The 20,901-nt window shown below is 42.2% G+C and overlaps 2 protein-coding genes across 2 annotated transcripts; both read left to right on the forward strand.

Annotated features, from left to right (window-relative positions):
- Positions 1-4,418: 4,418 nt before the first annotated feature.
- On the forward strand, positions 4,419-9,474 carry FAM136A (family with sequence similarity 136 member A). The gene is given in 4 exon segments (XM_039239621.1): positions 4,419-4,630; positions 4,633-4,886; positions 5,518-5,658; positions 7,991-9,474. Coding segments are annotated over 4 exon segments (678 nt in total). The 5' UTR covers positions 4,419-4,536; the 3' UTR covers positions 8,180-9,474.
- Positions 9,475-10,604: 1,130 nt separating this feature from the next.
- On the forward strand, positions 10,605-20,465 carry SNRPG (small nuclear ribonucleoprotein polypeptide G). Its single transcript, XM_039239557.1, has 4 exons — positions 10,605-10,731; positions 14,435-14,457; positions 15,446-15,570; positions 20,275-20,465. Exons 1-4 carry the CDS (start codon positions 10,700-10,702, stop codon positions 20,323-20,325), a joined length of 231 nt encoding a protein of 76 aa, XP_039095488.1. The 5' UTR covers positions 10,605-10,699; the 3' UTR covers positions 20,326-20,465.
- Positions 20,466-20,901: the final 436 nt, after the last annotated feature.

A 20,901-nucleotide genomic window follows, 5' to 3' on the forward strand; every position in this document is an offset into this window, starting at 1 on the left:
TATCCAGTGACATCATGCTTAAACTGTAAGGTCCCACAGGCACCTCTGGTGGAGGTCCAGAGGAGAGAGAGCTCCACTCTGAGCCTCATCAACCAAGTGCTAGAGGCCAAGGCGGCGTCTGCCCCCAGGCCCCAAGCCACAGCCTCTTGGAACATTGATGCCTTACTTGAGATATTCTTTAGCTGCCTAGCTCAGCACTCAAACCTTCTTAGGCACTTATGAATCTTTATAAGCAGAAGTCCACTATTGTGGGTGAGGCAAAGTATATTTTATCCTCATTATTCACACAGTTGTATAAATTTGCCATGAGCACTGAATTAGCAAATACTGAACTGCTCCAAGGGAAAGTACAAGGCATACAGAGAGATACAGGGTTCCTACGAGCCTATGGTCACATTTTTATCAGCTGATTAATACACAACCTTTTGTGCATAAATGAACTATTTACTCCCCAGTAGGTGCCAGCCCCAATCACGTGGTTATTTCGATTACTCCTCAGAACAACCCAGAAAGGACACCATTTTTGGAGAAATGAAACAAGTAATCCAAGGTCTTTGAACATGGTCTTTTGGACCAAAGTGGTTATTAGGCACATACCAAGTATTCAGTGAATGTCACTTCTCTTCAGAAAGTCAATGGTCACTAGGGAACAAAAATACAATGCAGAACCCACCCTCACTGAGAGGCTTAGGTTCTAATCACAGATCTCTCAAGAAGAAAAGCAAATCCAGAGGTGCCTGGATGGCTCAGTCAGTTAAGTGTCCGACTTCAGCTCAGGCCATGATCTCGTGGTTCGTGGGTTTAAGCCCTGCATCAGGCTCTGCACTGGTGGTGCAGAATCTGCTTGGGATTCTCTCTCTCTGCCCCTTCCCGACTTGTGCTCTCTCTCTCTCAAAATAAATAAACTTAAAAAGAGGAACAGTGACTCCAATGTCCATCCTTAAACTTCTCTGTGTCCACTTCATTGTGGTGCTCAAAGTGAAAAGTGAACCAAAAATATCCCTGGTAATAAAGTAACAGTTGTAGAGCGCCATACGCTCTAGATAGTGCATGTAAAAACATGTGCCACATGTGTATTTGCGCGTGTTTATGTGCATGTGTGCCCACATATATATGGAGAGATTAACAGCAGATCCTCATGATTAACTACTGTAAACATGTTACCAGGATATTTCTTTCAGAAATACTTTGTGTACTCTGGCAATCCCATTAAACTTGCCACACACCAGTTCACCTGCTTTCCCAAAGTTAGAAACAAAAAGATAATTCTGTTAAGCTTTACAGAGATTTACATGGTCAGGACAGCAGAAGTGAATTAGGAGGGTGTTTTCTTGGGGCGCCTGGGTGGCTTCGTTGGTTAAGCATCCGATTTTGGCTCAGGTCATGATCTCACAGTTCATGAGTTCAAGCGGGGCTCTGTGCTGACAGCTCGTGGCCTGGAGCCTGCTTCAGATTCTGTGTCTCCCTCTCTCTCTGTCCCTCCCCACTTGTTCTCTGTCTGTCTGTCTCTCTCTCTCTCTCTCAAAAATTAATAAACATTAAAAAAAAAAAAAAGGAGGATGTTTTCTTCAAGTTGAAGGAGCTGAGAAGAAAAAAAATCCCATGGTAGTAATCAGATTGTTGGTACCAAAGAGAGTGACTCAGGGCGGGTCCTCAGCAAGCAGGTACTAAACTAGGATGGGCCGCGCCCTCAAGCATCAGAATAGCATTCTGTGATCAGAGGAGACAGGAATGCATCTGCTCAGGAAGCAGGGTAAGGCAAGGCTGTTATTAAGGCAATCTGGGCACAGCTATGATTACAGACGGGCCAACCTGTCAGAATGAAAAGAGAAATGTATGGCACCAGCTCCTGCCATGTAGTGAGCTTTTGCATGCCGACCTTGTGTGCAGATAGTATTATCTGGGCAGTACATGGACTCAAATCTTTGTGGGGAAAGCACCTAACAGTAAAAATAATAATTAAAAAAAATTTTTTAATGTTTATTCATTTTTGAAAGACAGAGACACAGCATGAGTGGGGAAGAGAGAGAAAGAATCCCAAGCAGGTTCCAAGCTCTGAGTCGTCAGCACAGAGCCTGATGTGGGGCTCAAACTCACAAATCCAGAGATCATGACTTGAGCTGGAGTCAGATGCTTGACCTACTGAGCCACCCAGGCGCCCTAAAGTACTTATCATTTGAAAACAAGATATCAAAGTACTGTATTTATATTTTATTACTCCAGTGTTAAAAAAAAAAGTCCACATAGGGAAAAGGCCTGGAAAGAAATCAATCAAGACCTTGTGGGTGAGGGTGTGGCCCTTGGACATGACGGGGAAACTAGAACTGAACTGAAGTCATGGAGCTGCCATATGAGCCCTAGACTTCTTACCTTCAGCTGACCTACGTTTATCATGTTTAATCCGAAAACCTTTGGAAAAATTCTAACAATAGTATTTAAAATACTAAGGTAGTATTTATGGACTTAAAATGTTTAGTTTATTATCGCTTTTGTCTGGTTTCCAAATATTTTTTATTAATTACTTCCATAATGAAATATGTATTCATTCATTAGACAAACCTTTACAAAGGGGTTAGTATGCACCAGACACTAAGCAAAGAATTGAGAGAGAACAATGAAAAAGATAAACATGGTCCCTGTCCTCGTAGAGATCTTAATCTAGCAAAAGAAATGAACACAGGACAAGTAATAAGCAGTAGTCACAGGCAAGTACAGGATGCTAAGGGAATACATGACAGAGGAGCATATGGTGTGGGGAAGCAGGCAGTCAGACAAGTCTTTCTGAGGCCATAAAGCAAGTTTCAACAAATTTCAAAAGACAGAAAATATACAGAGTATGTTTGCTAACCACAATACAGTCACCTCTCCAAATGATAGGAAAAGTTACCTTAAAAATACCCAGGGATGGGGCGCCTGAGTGGCTTAGTCGGTTAAGCGTCCGACTTTCGCTTAGGTCATGATCTCGCGGTTCGTGGGTTCGAGCCCCGCGTCGGGCTCTGTGCTGACTGCCAGCCCAGAGCCTGGGCCTGTTTCAGTCTGTGACTCCCTCTCTCTCTGACCCTCCCCTGCTCACGCTGTCTCTCTCTCTCCTAGAAATAAAAAAAAAAAAAAAAAAATTAAAAAAAAAAAAATACCCAGGGATGCCTCCTCAGTCAGAGGAGCATGTAACTTGATCTCAGGATCGTGAATTCAAGCCCATGTGGAATGTAGAGATTACTTAATTAAATAAAATTTAAAAATAAATAAGTTTTTACCAAAAAATCCATATGCTTGGAAATTAAGAGATATATTTCTAAATAACCCCTGAATCAAAGAAGAATTCAAAATAGAAATTAGAAAATGTTTGAACAAAAAAAGTAGGGGGGACCTGGGTGGCTCAGTTAATTGAGCTGCCAGGTCTTAATTTCAGCTGGGGTCATGATCCCAGGGTTGTGGGATCCAGTCCTGCCTTGGGATCTGTGCTGAGCGTGGAGCCTGCTTGGAATTCTCATTCTCTCTCTCACTCGCTCTCGCTCGCTCTCTCTCATATAAAAAAAAAGGGGGAGAGGGCGAATATTTAAAAAAATTTTTGAACAAAAATACTATATATCAAACTTGTGGGGGTAGCTAAAGCAGTATAAGAGGTACACATATACAGTTGACCCTAAACAACATGGGTTTGAACTGCACCAGTCCATTTATGGAGGGATTTTTTTCAATAAATACAGTAAATTCAGTAAATACAGAAAATACCATAAATGTATTTTCACTTCCTTTTGATTTTCCTAACAGTATTGTCTTTTCTCTAGTTTACTTTAATATAGTATAGAATACATATAGTATTCAAAATATGTGTTAATTGACTATGTTATCAGTAAGGCTTCTGGTCAACAGTAAGCTATTGGTTTAAGAGTCAAAAGTTATATGGGCGTTTGGGGGAGGGAGGGTCAGGATGCCTAATCCCACATTAATCCCACATTGTCCAAGGGTCAACTGTGTGTGTGTGTGTGTGTGTGTGTGTGTGTGTGTGTGTGCGTGCGCGCGCGCGTGCGCGTGCATGTGTGTGTGTATGAAACTCCAGAAAGGTAAAATTCATCTGTATTAACAGAAAGCGGTTCAGCGTTTGCCTGGGGTCAGGGTGGCGGAGTAGGAGGAGAAAGGGTGGAAACTGACTAGAAAGTGCAAGGTTTGTTAAAACTCCTCAAACTGTACACCTGAAATCTGCGCCTTTATCTGGATGTTAATTATATTAAACACTTTTTTAAGACTCAGAAGGAAGACCAGGAAAGAGGGAGGAGAGGGGAGGGGAGGGAGACAGTGAGTCCCAGCGTTTCCGCGCGCGCTCAAGGGATCAGGCACGCGAGGCGCGGGCTCGGGAGCCGAGGGCGAGATCGCACTGGATTACATGTGGGTGGCGTGCAGTTCCTCCTCTTGGACGCCAGGCGGCGGCGTGGGCCGGGAAGAGCGACGGTGACCCTGGGAGCGGCGGCGAGGAGGTGGGCCGAGCGCGGGACTCCATGTGGGCGCCGGCACGCAGGGTTGTAGCGCGGGGTCGCCATGGCGGAGCTGCAGCAGCTGCGGGTGCAGGAGGCGGTGGACTCCATGGTGAAGAGTCTGGAGAGAGAGAACATCCGGAAGATGCAGGTAGCGGGCGGGGGCCATGCCCGGGAGTCCCGGCCGCTCGCAATTCCCTTCCCGCAGCCGCGGCGCGCCGCTGCGCGTCTCCCCGCAGACCCCAGTCGGAGTATCCTTGGGGTCGCCGCGGCGCCCTCGGAGGCACCTCTCAGCTTCAGAATTCCTGGAGCTTCCGCCGAGCGGTTGAAATCTATGCTCCTTCCTCAGGCGCAAGGCCCTCCCCCCGCCCCGCAGGCCAGCTCGAAGGAGCGGGTGTTAGACCCCGGGCCAGGGTTAGAAAGCTCCCAAAGTGAAGCGTTCTGCCTCCCTGCTTGTCTTGCGCGACCCCTTCGTGACGAGGCCGAGGGCCGAGGCCCAGAAAGGGCATGGCCAAGGTGACACACCGGAAAGGCTGAAGCGCTTGGCCTCCTCCGTGGCCAGGTCATACCTGCCTCTGTGTCGCTCCACACAGCGCTGATTTATATGCCGTTCTGCTTTGATCCCCTGAGTGTTGTGTGGCTGTTAGTCCTGCCTCCCTGACCAAATTGTGGGTTTCTCTTGTAGGTGCCTCTGGAGTCATTGATTAATGGATCGGTTGCCCCCTGGTGGAATGTAGATTTCTAGGTTGCTGACCTCTGAACCCTGTGATATAGGTCCGGGGTTTTCAGAACTTGGCTTCATCTGACCCACCGCCACCTTCTCCTTACACCTAGCCTTCAATGCAACAAGTGCCAATGAGCTAGCAGCAAGAAGACCACGAAACACTCTGCTAGGCTTGGAGGATAATTTTCCCGTTTGTGGTTTTAGGTTCTTGATGTCTGTTAGAAGGGGAGGTGCAAATGTAGGCGCTCCTCGGTTGCACTCCATGGTTATCTCTGCCCCAGAGGCTTTCCTCCCTAACTTCTCTCTGCCCTCCCTCCTCAGGGCCTCATGTTCCGGTGTAGTGCCAGCTGTTGTGAGGACAGCCAGGCGTCCATGCAGCAGGTACACCAGTGCATTGAACGCTGCCATGCGCCTCTGGCCCAAGCCCAGGCCCTGGTGACCACTGAGTTGGAGAAGTTCCAGGTGAGGAACATCCCAAATAGAGGACTTCAGTCCTTGATATTGCTCTTTTGCAAGACATGACAAGTGTTTGTTCAAAACTCTTGGCTCAAATGTCTTGGTTCTTTTAATACTAGTAACAGTCCTGTGGCCAGCCAGTCTTCACAGAGTTTGAAATTTGTGAAAAACTCCTGGAGGTTGGGTGCTATCAGTATTTCCCATAGAAACAGTGTTGTAAAAGGGAGTTCATGATCAAAAGCCTTCCCCCCATAGATAAGAAATACAATATGTATACTGTATAGCATAAAGCTTTCTCAAACATATTAATTCATTCTTAAATAGTACAGTCCCCAGGAAAGTGAAGTAGGCTAGTCTTTTATTTATTTATTTATTTATTTTTTGATGTTTATTATTTTTGAGAAAGAGAGACAGAGAGCAAGCAGGGGAGGGGCAGAGAGAAGAAGACACAGAATCTGAAGCAGGCTCCAGGCTCTGAGCTGTCAGCACAGAGCCTGATGCAGGGCTCGAACTCAACAGACTGCCAGATCATGACCTGAGCTGAAGTCTGCCGCTTAACTGACTGAGCCACCCAGGTGCTCCCTCTACCTTTTTTTGTTTGTTTGTTTGTTTGTTTATTATTTTGAGAGAGAGAGGAAGTAGGCTAGTCTTAAAGAAGTACAGATTAGAGCAATATCTTGCCATCATTTTGTGTATTTGCCCACCCAAAACCGCTCCTATTTTCTATGTCCAAAGGGCAGCTCGTGTGTCACTAAAGAGCAGTCATTTCTATGAAGCATTAGTATTACTGATTCATCGATGCCTTCCCCACAAGCCCCTCTGAGGTCACTAAGAGCAAAAGGTATCCACCATTATCTCTCCCTGGCAAAAAGGATAGCCACAACTTCATTTGATTCCCTTCCTATGATTATACTTTCCTGGAGCTTAGGAGAAGCAGAGCCCACTTCTGAGCCAGTTTTTTCATAGCCAGAGATTCTGTCCACATGGGAAAAATTGTATCTAATGTATCGTTTTTACATTCTGTTATACATAATTCTTCAAAATTACTGACACTGTGAAGGTATAACTTGTCCAAGATCCCAAACTACAGCTAATTTTGTAGATAGGGTCTTTGAAATTTTGATTCTTGAATTGCTGTATAACTTTTTCCTTCTGTTTGATTATTGATTATTTGATTATTATCTCCTATACAATGAGATGCACTCTTCACTCTGCCAGAACTACTCTAGCCACTCCCCTGTATGGAGCTGAATCCAGTAGTCCTTTCTCATCCCTCATCTTACTCAACCTGTCTGCACCACTGACACAGTGATCACTCCCCTCCTCCTTGAAACAGTTTGTTTGGATGGGCACCAAGACACCTCTCTCTGGTTTTCCACCGGTCTCCCTGGCCATCCTTTCTTGGCCTCCTTTCCTGCCTCTCCCCTCTTGAACCTGTGAGCACGGGAGTGCCTAGGGCTGTCCTTGGACCTTTACTCTTTTGGATCTAGTTCTCTAGTGTCATCGCTGTGAATAGCTGCTATAAATATCATATGTAAGCTGAGAACTCCTGCATTCATTCATATCTCTAGACCAACTTCACTCCTGATCTCCAGATTCATATGTCCAACTGCCTCTTCAGCACCTCCACTTATTTTGTCTGCCTCCCCTCACTGGAATGTAAGTTCAATGAGGGCAAGAACTTCATCTGTTTTACTCATTGCTCTAGTCCCCAGCAATGAAGAGTACCTGGCACATAGTAAATACTCAATAAATACTAGTTGAGTGTTTTTCTGTAGCAAGGACAGATATTAAAGAATCAAAATGTCTCTAAGTCTATTTTTTTTTAATTAATATTTGTTTATTTTGAGAGAGAGTGCACATAAGCAGGGGAGGGAAGGAGAGACGGGGAGAGAGAGATTCCCAAGCAGGCTCCAGGCTGTCAGCACAGAGCCCAGTGTGGGCTCCATCTCACTAAGCATGAGATCATGACCTGAGCCAAAATCGAGAGTCAGGCATTTAACCACCTGAGCCACCCAGGTGCCCCAAAATGTTTGTAAGTCTTAACTGTATCTGACTAACAATAGCCTCTAGGCACTTGTCATTTCCTGGAAGGGGCTTCTGTACAATTTATTCTGTCATTCACCTGTTTTCTTGTAATGCTTTGTCTGGACCCTCCGGTGCCACCCTCTATTTCAGTCAGGGTAGTCCTGGTTAATTGCACTATAGTGTCCCTTTAACTGATCCAGATTATATATGTCAAGCCAAAACATGTAGCAAAGGGCCTACCACATGGTAAGCCCTTGGCAAATGAAGGCCAGCCTTTCAGCCTTCTCTACCCTCTTCCTTCTTGCCACAGGACCGCCTGGCCCGGTGCACCATGCATTGCAATGACAAAGCCAAAGATTCCATAGATGCGGGAAGTAAAGAGCTTCAGGTGAAGCGGCAGCTGGAGAGTTGTGTGACCAAGTGTGTGGATGACCACATGCACCTCATCCCGACCATGACCAAGAAGATGAAGGAGTCTCTCTTGTCCATTGGGAAATAGAAGTCTTTGCAGTTGGCCATCTGGGCTGACAGTAGGAATCTATTTAAAAAGAGAAATGGACGTTTTGGTCTTTTAAGTGAAGTTTATGAAGAAATTAAGGATGGCAGCAAGTTTGAGGCATGTGTCACTTGCCTCTGGACACTGGTTCCTTTATGTTCCAACCCTGGAAAGTGAAATGAAAAAACTTGGTGCTAAAATTTGGGTCAGAGATAGCACAGGAGAGTTTTTGATAGCCTAAATTTCACGTGCTTGTCCTGGCACTAGGGATCTCCCTTGTACCAAGCCAGAGCCCTCCAAGGTACCAAATTCTCCTTAGTATACAGTTACCAACAGGCTGGCAGGTACCTCTTAACCTTCTTGGGATCTGGTGGTATGAGCAGAGGTGTTTCTAAAAGGATCACTGAATCATTTTCAGTCGGCTGTAAAACAAAGTCCATGAGATCACTAATTTAGAATGGATAAAAGGTTTCAGGGTCTTTGTTTTCCTTGATTTTATTTTATATACAAGGGCATGAAGTTGATTTAAGATGTGGAGTTGGGAGAGGTAGTTTGGATAAGAACTTTCAACAGTTCTTATGGATATCTGCTTCAGCCAATGAAGATGTGGATATGCATTTCTTGAAAAACACATTACATCTTTCAGCTGGAAGACCCTGCAAAAACATGAGAGGCGATGTTACACTGGGTACGGGAAGCAGACCTTCCTTCTCATTGGCTGCCATGGTGGGCCCTGAGACTATCTGCAGCAGAGCGACAGGACAATCTTGCAGTGATACTCTCCCTTGTAGGGAAGCAGGGGGTTGATTGCACTATGTATCAGTATCCAGGAATGAACATTGAAGGAGGAACTGTTGCCTTCTTAATTAAGAGAATTATTAAGTACTGGATTTGGAAGAACCTGGTTTTTATAGAACAGAATGGAATGAAATCCTAAACTCAGTATTGCTTCTCTCTCCCCCTGAAATAACAGAGCCCTATTGAGCCAATCTCTAGGCAACAGGAAGGTCAAAGGAGATAAAGTAAGCAACTCAGGGGTGAGCTCTGTGATTCCTTTAAAGCAAAAAGAGGGGCAACCCCCCCCCATTACCAAATATCACTTTTGCTTGGGGCCTTTGCAGCAAGCAGTGTTCCTGCCCTAGCTCTAGCACCTTTTCATTTTGATAAAGACCTTATTGTCTTTCTACCATCTTACTACTTGAAATGATAATATAGCCTGTGTTTGGTGTTTTGAGGCTGTGATATATTTTCCTAGCGGTTCTGTTTTAAAAAATAAATAAGGTTTAGTTTTTCCTCCACTACTGTTTCTTGATGTATATCTGCAGTGAATATATATCTTTCTAGGATGCTTCTCTTTGTAATGTGAAGTAAGCTTCTTCAGGGATATGAGTTATAGTTCAGATGCAGGACTGGTTCATTGTAAATGGGAGAAACTCTGAGGGCAGGCTAAGGCACTATGACCTAAAGTCCATTAATATAAAAAGAAACTGTCTATAAGGCTAAAAAAAGAAATTCAATGTCTATTTCAGGTCTCTAGCTTCAATTCTACAGTAACAGCAAGAGGTGGAGGGTAAAGAACCCTCTTGAGAAAATGCAACGCCTAGGATGTTGAGTACCAAGAGTACAAACTATGTGATGAGTTTAAGTCTTTACTATCATTAGCATTTAAATAGATCCATTCCTGAACATTAGAAATGAATTGAATTTTGGAGAATCATCCCCTCCCCTACCTAGAATCGCCAAGGCTTTTCTGTTTTGGCCTAAGTCTTCTGCAATTCCAATTTTATTTATCCATAAATGTGTATTCCTCTGTTTTGGATAACCTAACTGGGAGCAAGTCGGAGATCACTTTTTACACTTAAATTGGTATTTTAGTCAAGAGTGTCTCAGAAATCGCTCACGTTTTTTTTTATAGGAGCAAGGTATATTAAGTGGAGTTCTGGAAGCATGGTTACAAGAATTGCAGGGCTGTCAGTAGGAAATACACTTCCACACTATAGATTAAAGTTTTTAGAAAGAGGCCAATCACCCAACTTCTCTGGTGTCCAGAGGTCTCTAATTGATGTTACTGAAACCCTGGGCTTAGCGTGACAATATGCAGGAATACACGTCAAAGAAATAATAGGAGCCCACTTCAGAATCTATATTCACTTAGTGTATTGAAGATAACCGAAGCAATGCACAAAGAAGGGGATTAACCGGTTCCGCCTAGAAGCTAGAGACGGAACCGTACTGCCAACTTTATAAAGGAGGAAACCGGATTGAGACAAGAACTTGAGGCCCCCACCTCTTCGCCCCTTCTTGGCCAATCGCTGGCGACGCAACCGAAAGCTTGAGACCGATAGGCGAGTTACGGCTTCCCCTAAGCCCTAAGTATCGCGAGGTAAAATGTGAAATCCGCCAACAATACATTGGCTGGCAGGACTGGTGACGTCAGACGCAAAACGCCGGGCCTAACGCGGGAGCGTGAAGGACGCCACGAATTCCGTTTGGAGGCATCTTTGAGCTCGCGGAGTAGACATCATGAGCAAAGCGCATCCTCCTGAGTTGAAAAAGTGAGTATGTGAGAGGGCTGCGTGTAAGTAGCAGCTTCGTGCTTCGAGTTCCTTAGATCTTTCTTCATTTCCTCCAGTGTGCCTCGTGTGCGTGTTGGAGCCGAGGCCGCGGAGAGCCTGGGAGCGTCTCGCGCCTCCGTGCCTGAAGCCCACGCAGACATCTCGTTTAGGCTTGGTCTGCATGGCTTCGTTACCAGAGACGGACAAGGCGCCTCTGTAGTGCCTTCTCGCCTCCCCAGCTAGGTTTTCCGGGCCCACGTCTCCCAACGCACTCTCTCACGCTCTTTCTCCTTTGCTTGGAGATCTGGAGTGCCATCCTTTGTTGAACATCTTGAATAGCGTTAAGTTCTAGATAAGGTGGCTGGAGAGTGTATATAGAACTAAGATGGGCAGAATGGACGTGTTTAATAGTGTATGAGGAGTCAAAAGCAACTTTTTTTTTAAAGTTTACTTTGAGAGAGTGAGCACGAGGTGGGAGGGACAGAAGGAGAGGGAGAGAATCCCTCCTAGCAGGCTCTGCATTTCCACACAGTCGGAGCCGGGCCTCCAGCTTACCAATCCTGATATCATGACCTGAGCCGAAACTAAGAGTGGGATGCTTAGCCTACTGAGCCACGCAGGCACCCCCCTATAAAGCCATTTCAGTTTTCTAGTTTAGAGCTGTGTCTTTGAGGTTTTGTTTTGAGAGAGATGTAAGCAGGAGAGGAGCAAAGGGATAGAGAGGTTCTTGAGCAGACTCCACCCCCAGCACCGAGGAGCCTGCTGGGCTCCGTCTCAGGAGCTTGAGATCCTGACCTTAGTAGAAATCAAGAGTCCCACGCATAACCGACTGGGCCACTCAGGTGCCCCAACTGAGCTTTGATTTGGAAATCCCATTCCTTTCTTTTGCTTTCTTGTGCTTAAGTTAAATTTGAATGCCATGTAATAACTGGCTCTGTTACCAGCTGTGTGAGAACATTTTTTTCCTATCAGAGAAAAAAGACTAGATTTTTTTCCCCTTGCACCCAGTAAAATGAACTCAAAACAGGATATTCCTACTTAAGATAGGCCCAGTTTAAAGTTTTAACCTCCTCAAACGCTCCTGACTGAACCTAATATGTTTCAGGCCTCCTAAGTCTGTCTCTATACTGTTTATACCATGTAATGCCAGAATTCTGCACATAGGATACAAAATTGAATCAGGGATCAATTTGGGAGAAGGCCATCTGGCCTCTGTATAGTTCATTTATTACCGGCTCCATAAAGAAGTCAGATTTAATTGAAGGGTCATATTTACATTTAAATGCATATTTGTATCAGAACCATTTTGTGCAAAAATTAGAATTTTTGCCTAACTTCAAGAAAAATCGAAATTATTGTGAAAATGCTGATCTGAAACTTCTTTTATTGAGCTGTTAAAATCTTACAAGTATCCTGGATTCATCAAGAACTGGTGAAATGGTGATTATTTTTTATCAAAAGAGCCGTTCTCTATGTGTAATGTTAGATTTCATATTTGAGAACTCATCTTTACATTTCATGTATTGTGAAATTCTTTGAGACCTGCCTCCAGAATGACCTTCGGGTTTTTTTTCCTTTACCATCTCATAAATATCTTTTACTCTTTTATGCCCTCCTCCTGGTTTAGCTTAGGTCAACCAGGTTCTTAACTAGGGGGTAGGGATTCTGGTTCTGTTGGCAGGCATCTAGTGAGTAGAGACCAAGGATGCTGTTAAATACTGTACAATGCACTGGACATCCTTCAACAAAGAATTATCTGGCCCCAGATGTTAATAATGCAGAAGTTGAGATACTGAGACCTAACCAAATTCCCCCTCCCACCTCTTAAAAATTGCTATCACATGGGGCACCTGGGTGGCTCAGTCGGTTAAGCATCCGACTTCAGCTCAGGTCATGATCTCACGCTCATGGGTTTGAGCCCCGCGTCGGGCTTTGTGCTGACAGCCAGCTCAGAGCCTGGAGCCTGTTTCAGATTCTGTGTCTCCCTCTTGCTCTCTCTGACCCACCCCTCGTGCTGTTTCTCTCTTTGTTTCTCAGAAATAAATAAAACATTTTAAAAAATAATAATTTATCGCTGTCTGCATGCCAAAGTCCTGAGTTCTTGCCCCACATTCAAACTCCTCCATCTGAAATCCAGGTACCAAATACTACACGCACTAATATTTGAGTGCCCCTTCTCCAGCCCAGATGAACCATTTGCATTTGCTTAAACTTTCTCACCTGCTCTGTGATCTTGGGCAATTTACTTAACCTTTCTGAGCCTCAGGTGCTCATCTATAAAATGGTGGTAAGGGGCGCCTGGGTGGCTTAGTCGGTTAAGCGTCCGACTTTCGCTTAGGTCATGATCTCGCGGTTCATGGGTTCGAGCCCCGCATCGGGCTCTGTGCTGACTGCCAGCTCGGAGCCTGGAGCCTGTTTCAGTCTGTGACACCCTCTCTCTCTGGCCCTCCCCTGCTCACGCTGTCTCTCTCTCTTTCCTAGAAATAAATAAAACATTAAAAAAAAAAATTTTTTTTAAATGGTGGTAATAACAATATATAACCTACAAAAGTTATCGTAAAGATTAAATAATACACAGTATGCTGCATTGTATATAATATCCTATTAAAATTACCATACTAAATATTTTTATTTGTAAGCGTGTCTTCTCACATTTTTTCAGGCATGTGTCTTATTTATCTTTAAAGTCTTCCATGATATGTTCTACATTAAAATTGCATGAAATTTCATATTTCATAGCCTGTAACTCGAAGAGGTAAAAACTGGTTTGACTACATAGCTTAGTATTCTCATAATATCATGCTGAGATGGGATTTCCCTGTTTAATTCAGATTTTTTAAAGCTTCAAGATAATGTATTTATTTTGCTAAAAAGCACTTGTGTTGAGGAATATCTTGAACGCTTAAGATTGATGCTTAATATTAAAATAACACTATTGTCTCAAATATAAAATAGCTATTGAATTGGATATAGTTTTATTATCCTCTGGTTTCCTCACAGCTTGGGTTTTGATAGTAACCAAAATCTAAATAAATCCTTGTTTCTATTATAGCGATAAAATCCAGTCATCAAGGGGTGCCAGGCTGGCTCAGTCAGTAGAGCATGCAACTCTTGATCTTGGAGTTGTGAATTAGAGCTCCATGTTGAGTGTAGAGATTACTTAAAAATAATTATTTTTAATGTTTGTTTATTTCCAGGGAGGGGCGGGGGAGAGGATCCTAAGCAGGCTTCATGCTGACAGCCATGAGCCCAGTACAGGGCTCAAATTCACAAACCATGAGATCATGACCTGACCCAAAGTCAGACAGACTCATCCCACTGAGCTACCCAGGAGCCCCCAAAATAATTTTAAGACCTTTAAATACAATAAAGTCCAGTCATCAAAACTTAGGTCAGTATTGAACAACAAAAATGTTTTTGTAATTTGTATTAGTATAAAGATTTATTTGATGTACATTAATATATTCTAAATCCATTCCATTTTTTATCTTGCCCCTTCCTAAATTATATTGCTCTATGCAAGTGCTAAATGAGGTAGCCCTTTATTCCCTCCTCCTCTACAAGAGTACAAGGTTTTTGCTCTTTTAAATTTCATTATTTTTATTGTCCAGTTTTATCAAATTATATTGACTGTACTTTTGTGCTTATTTATGCTTAAATTTTTTTAATCATTTATATAATTTTACCCCTTTTGCTTTTTCAGATTTATGGACAAGAAATTATCATGTAAGTTTTGGGAGGGTCTTTTGTTTTCGTTTTTAATTAGTTGCATTCTGCATGTATCTTGGCAATATAATGTTTGGAGCAACTTTATAAAAATGTACACCACACAGAACCTCTAATTTGCATCCATTAATTAAGCAGCTTTATTGAAATCCTACAAGGCAATTTTATTACCTAATTTAAAAAAAATTTTTTTTTAAATGTTTGTTTTGAGAGAGAGTGTGAGTAGGGGAGTGGCAAAGAGAAGAAGAGAAAGAATTCCAAGCAGGTTCTGCACTGTTGGTGCAGAGCCCAGCATGGGGCTCAATCCCACAAACTATGAGATCATGACCTGCACCAAAATCAAGTAGGCCACCTAACTGACTGAGCCACCCAAGCATCCCCCTAATTTCTGATCGTTAATAGATTGCACAGTACTATTTCCTGTAAGCCCTCCCTCACTTAGCCAGAATCAGCAGGATTTTCCTATTTTGTGATATTTTGAAAATTTATCATTCTTTTTTCATTTAAAGCAAAGGACTTAGACTAGGACTAAAAATCTGACCTGTACAGTACTTGCCATATATAGGAGTTAAGACCAGGGCCTCGAAGGCAAGCAGCCTTCCCTTTGAATCCCAGCACGAGCCCACAGTACCTGTAAAACCTTGAGCCAGTTTCTTAAGAAACCCTATACTTCATTTCCCTCATAAAAAGTTAAGATAATTCTACTTGATAGGATTTTTGTAGGTTTTTATTTTTCTTTAAAATTTTATTTTAATTCCAAAACAGTTAACATACAGTGTTATATTAGGTGTTTTGTGGGGTTTTTTGGTTTTGGATTTTTGTAAGGTTAAACGTGGAATTAAACGTGAAATGTTTAGCCCACTGCTTGGCATATATTAAGGTAGTGAATTCTATTTCTCAGGTACCTGAATTTTGTTCCACTTAATTTTTAATGAACAGTTGATATTTAATGGTCAGTTTTATTGAACTTCTTTTTCCCTTTTTATAGTGAAATTAAATGGTGGCAGACATGTCCAAGGAATATTGCGGGGATTCGATCCCTTTATGAATCTGGTGATAGATGAATGTGTGGAGATGGCAACTAGTGGGCAACAGAACAATATTGGAATGGTGGTAAGTAAAAATAGAAGGTTTCTCTTCGAGGTTTCATATTTATTTTGGAATAAGGATTCATTTCCCTTCTATTAAAGTCTTGGGATGAATTGGAATTAGGAATATAACAAGCAAGATTAGACTTTCCATCTCCCATTTAGTTTGACATGTGCCAATCATTCAACTGTGATGTGACCCCAGTTCCTGTAGGTTAGATCTGAATCTTATGCAGAACACTCTGAAGACCTTGGATTTGAAATAATGGTAGGAAGTCACTTTTGAGTTTTATAATAGAGGCCGAAGTCAGTCCTTCATTATATTCAATTTTAACATGCTTATGAATTCCCAGGAAATCTTATTAAAATGCAGATTCTGTCAGGGTTCCTGGTTGGCTCAGTCAGAAGAGCATGTGACTCTTGATCTTGGGGTTGTGACTTTGAGCCCCACGTTGGGTATAGAGATTACATAAAAATAAAATCTTAAAAAATAAAATGTAGATCCTATCTAACAAGTGCCCATGTGATGCAAACCTGCCAGGCCAAATCATACTTTCTGATTTTAATTGTGTATATATAATTAAACCCAGATTCTGATTTGTCACACCCCAATTTTTTTTTTTTTTAATGTTTTTTATTTCTGAGATAGAGATAACTGTGAGCAGGAGAGGGTCAAAGAGAGAGGGAGATACAGAATCCGAAGCAGGCTCCAGGCTCTGAGCTAGCTGTCAGCACAGAGCCCGACAGGGGTCTCGAACCCATGAACTGTGAGATCATGACCTGAGCTGAAGTCGGACGCTTAACCGACTGAGCCACCCAGGTGCCCCGTCACACCCAAATTTAAAGATGGCCTTCAAGGTAGGGGCACCTGGTGGCTCAGTCAGTTAAGAGTCCAACTTCAGCTCAGGTCATGATCTTCTGGTCTGTGAGTTCAGACCCGATGCTGGACTCTGTGCTGACAGCTCAGAGTCTGAAGCCCGCTTCAGATTCTGTGTCTCTCTGCCCCTCTCCCATTCACACTCTGTCTCTCAAAAATGAATAAATGTTTAAAAATAAAAAGTGGCTAAGGTAAACGTTGAAAGGGATGATCACAGTGACAGCCATTCATGTGAAAGAAAATAGGAAAAAACCCAGAAACAATTATAGGAGCAAACAATTCTATATTCATTAGGCCATGATGGTATGACTACTGAAAAAGTTTTTGATGTTTGTCAACAAGACTCAGACTTTGAACTCCACTCTTTGTCCAGCACAGGACAATATACCCAATAAGTGGTAAGTACCAAGTTTCTTGGGAAAAGTAAATTAAAAAGGACAACTCCTGCTTTAGCAAATTACTGAGCATAAAGATCTCTAAAAGGTGGTAAAAGTTCCTAATTGTTAGCCTTGCTTTTATTTTTAAGTTTGTTTTGAGAGAGAGCTCATGGGCGCACCAGAGCAGGGAAGAGGCAGAGAGAGAAACCCAACCAGACTCCACACTGCTGCTAAGCCACTCAAGTGCCCCATGCCTCATGATTTTTAATCATTCTTTCCAAGGTGTATGTTAGTGCTTCTTGCAAATGCTTTGCCATTTGAAAAGCAAATCGATGGTCAGGGCTGGAAAAACAGCATAGAGTCCATTTCTACATAGGAGACTCCCTTCCCTCTCCAAGTTTTATGCAAATTGACCTTCCATTTAAGGTGCATTTTCCTTGAACTCGTAAATGAGTGAAACTGGATAAATCATTAGCACCCAGTTTCTTCTAAAAACAGGCATTTTGGGGGGGTGGGGTTTTATTTTTGTTTTTACATTCTTTTTTTTCTTTTTTTTGAGAGACAGAAAGAGACAGTGTGAACAGGGAAGGGGCAGAGAGAGGGGGAGACACAGACTCTGAAGCAGGATTCAGGCTCTGAGCTGTCAGCACAGAGCCTGATGTTGGGGCTCTTCACTCATAGACCGTGAGATCATGACCTGAGCCGAAGTCATGTGCTTAACTGACTGAGCCACCCAGGTACCCCATCTGAAAATAGTTCTTAAATACTCCCAAGATTTTTCTCTACCCCTTCCTCGTACAAATTCAGAAATCTTTATTCAAGTCTATTCTTATTAGGGAAGACAAGGTTTCAGAGAATTGTGTGACACTTCTTGGAATTTTATCAGAGAAGGAATTGAACCAGGATCATGCATCTTTCTCAAAATTTTCCCCCTAAATTTTGATGGACTTAATTGTTACACAGAAATTGGTTAAAAGCAGTGCCATATCAAAGTCGTTTAGGTAGTGAGTACCTACACTGTGTTAGGCAATCAGCTCTTCCACCTCTGATGCTTGTTGTATGACCAAAAAAAGTTTGTGTTAGTAGGCAATAATTCTTGCAGCGGAGTTAGCACTTTGGAAATGAAACAATGATAACCTATCAATTGTCCTTAATAAAAAGACATTCTAAAGAAGTGCAAGGGTGGCTTTTCTGAGGCTGAAAGAAGGGAAACAAATAGGTTACAGTTTTGTTTTCACAGGTGGTTTGGCAAAGCCAAACATTGGCTTTGTTATTCCCTTGTCTAAGTCCATGACCATTGAATTTACTTCATACTATTATATTTAGAGTAGTATTAAGAATGTATGCGTTCAGGGCACCTGAGTGGCTCAGTCAGTTAAATGTCCGACTCCTGATTTCAGTTCAGGTCATGATTTCACAGTTCATGGGTTTGAGCCCACGTCAGTCTCTGTACTGACCACGCAGAGCCTGCTTGGGATTGTGTCTTTCCTTCTCTCTGCCTTTCTTTGCTCTTTCTCTCTTTCTCTCAAAATAAACTTTAAAAAAAAATGTGTTCTGAAGGAGAGGTAATTTTTATATGTTTGTCAACTAGATAATTACCTAATGATGTCTAAACTAGCCTCTTCTGAGATATCTCCAGAATTGTTAGTGGCCTCACTTCTGTCTTCCTTTAAGATTCCACTCTACCCTCAGAGTTCCTCTAAGAATGTAGTAAAAATTCTATACTAAGATGCTGCATAGTTCAAGAGTTCCTACTGATCCTACTATTACAATGGAATACTACATGGCAATGAGAAAGAATGGAATCTGGCCATGTGTAGCAACATGGATGAACCTTGAGGGTGTTATGCTGAGCGAAATAAGTCAGGCAGAGAAGGACAAATACCATATGTTTGCACATATAGGAGGATTAGGGGGAACTTAGAGGAAGAATAAAAGTGTTTAGGCTCCTTTAGTTCCTATTTTCAGGACATTGTTCTCTTTTCATGCTGCTCTTTATTTCTTTGCCACCTTCTCATCATTATTGCCGTTTGTGTCTGCCAGGCTCCAAGACACTGTTCCTTTCTGATCTGTCAGCTACAGTACCACACACAGATTTACTTAACAGGGACTTATTGAGCCCTCTCTGTGCCTGCCATCACTTTAGGCACTGGGGATCCTGCTGCTGCCCTCATAGAAATGACATTTTTGGGGCACCTGGGTAGGTCAGTTGGTTAAGTGTCCAACTTTGGCTCAGATCATGATCTTAGCAGTTTGTGGGTTCAAGCCCCACGTCGCACTCTGGGCTGACAGCTGGGAACTTGGAGCCTGTTTCAGATCGTCTCCCTCTCTCTGTGTCTGCCCCTCCCCTGTTTTCCCTCTCTCCGCCCCCCCCCCCCCCCCAATAAACATTAGAAAAAATTTTTGAAAAGAAATGACATTTTCATGAGGAAGATAATAACAATGCATGTGATAAATAGAATGAGGGGAGAAAACAAGTTATAGCTATTTTTATTTCAACTGCCTCCAAGCATAGTTCCACTTTGAATCTTAATCAGAATGCTTCCTCTCATCCCCGTCCTGTCTTTTCACCTTTCCAGCTCTAGTGGACCTGATCTGTGATTGCAGTGTGATCTACAATCCACCAGGGGCTCCTTATCTTCAAAGTCTCCTTGCCTTCTAGATTAACATATTTTTCTACCCCTTGTATTATTGTAACTCTCTTGAACTGTTACTGGTCATTTCACCTATGCTCCTAAGTATCCTTCCTTATCTTCATTTGCGGAATGACTACTGTGTTAAGCGCTGTGTTCTTTATAACTTCTAAGCTCCCATTCTTTTATTGCCAGAACAGTGGTTATTCCCTCAGCTGTGAAACTTTCACTCTTACTGTATGGTTTCATGATGTCCTCCAACTATCTTAACATCGGTGTTTGAAGTCTTCTTCAAATAGTGTAAACTGTCTTTTGTTTCCCATTTTCTGTCATAACCTTTTACTGCATCCAAATTAGATTCTTTCCTTATCCCCTTATACTTTTTCATCTCGGTTTTGTCTAGAATTTCCTGTCTTCCTGTCAAAAATCTACCCCATTTTCAAGACCCAACTAAATGCCATCTTCATAGAACATATTTTTCACAACTTCCATCCTGGTTTCTTCCCAAAATAATCTTGTATCCCTAAACTGACATATTCTACATTGACTTACAGATTCCTTGGGACAGAGAAGAGCATGTTGAGTACTGCAGTTTAGAAGGTGAAATGACTAACGGGGACTTGGCATCTCAAAAGAGTACTTGTTAGTCTTAATAAATCTAGAAAAAATGTACATCTTACTTAACAAAGGGCTTAGTAGCTTCTTGTAATTAAGAATTACTTAATATAATCCTGTGGCTTGAAAAAAGCCTCACAAACTGATCTTTAATACTGAAAAACCATTAATGATTTTGTGAAAATTCTTTCATCGATATGTCAAATAAACTTTTTTTTGTTCTTAAGGTAATTCGAGGAAACAGCATCATCATGTTAGAAGCCTTGGAACGAGTATAAACGACGGATGTGTTCACCTGAAGAAACCAACTGCTTCCACATGTCCCCTCCATAGTACCTGTTTTACTACAGTATAAAAATCAGGTCGTGCATTTTCATATTGAACTTTTTTGTTAAATAAACTTTTTTAATAGTCAAAATATGCTTTCTCAAACATTGTGAACATGGAAAATTGAATGTTAGCTCTTATTCTAGTTTTTCTAACACGAACTGTTTCTGGTTGAGACTGAATTGTTTAAGTGTTTATGCATTAATATTGAAGAACTTGATTAAATGTAACAAACACATGGCTAGGATGGCTTTTTTTCATCTTTTAATGGAAAGATAACCTGCAAACCTGAGCAGATTTCTTCTGAAACATTAACTGTAATTTTCAAAACTCTTGTAGTAGTTTTGATGTACTCTGACTTTTCCAAGTACATCTACATTCCAAGTATAGTGCAATTGAAGTAAAACACAGGGATTAACAATACAGTTGTTTATTTTGAACATAAACGGGGAAAAATTTTGAATACAAGAATAGAAATAGAACTCTAAAGAAAAACATTCCAGTGTATTGTGGTTCTTTGTATAGAG

The sequence above is a fragment of the Hyaena hyaena genome, unplaced genomic scaffold (genome assembly GCF_003009895.1).
Source record: "Hyaena hyaena isolate Hyena2069 unplaced genomic scaffold, ASM300989v1 scaffold_158, whole genome shotgun sequence".
NCBI lineage: Eukaryota > Metazoa > Chordata > Mammalia > Carnivora > Hyaenidae > Hyaena > Hyaena hyaena.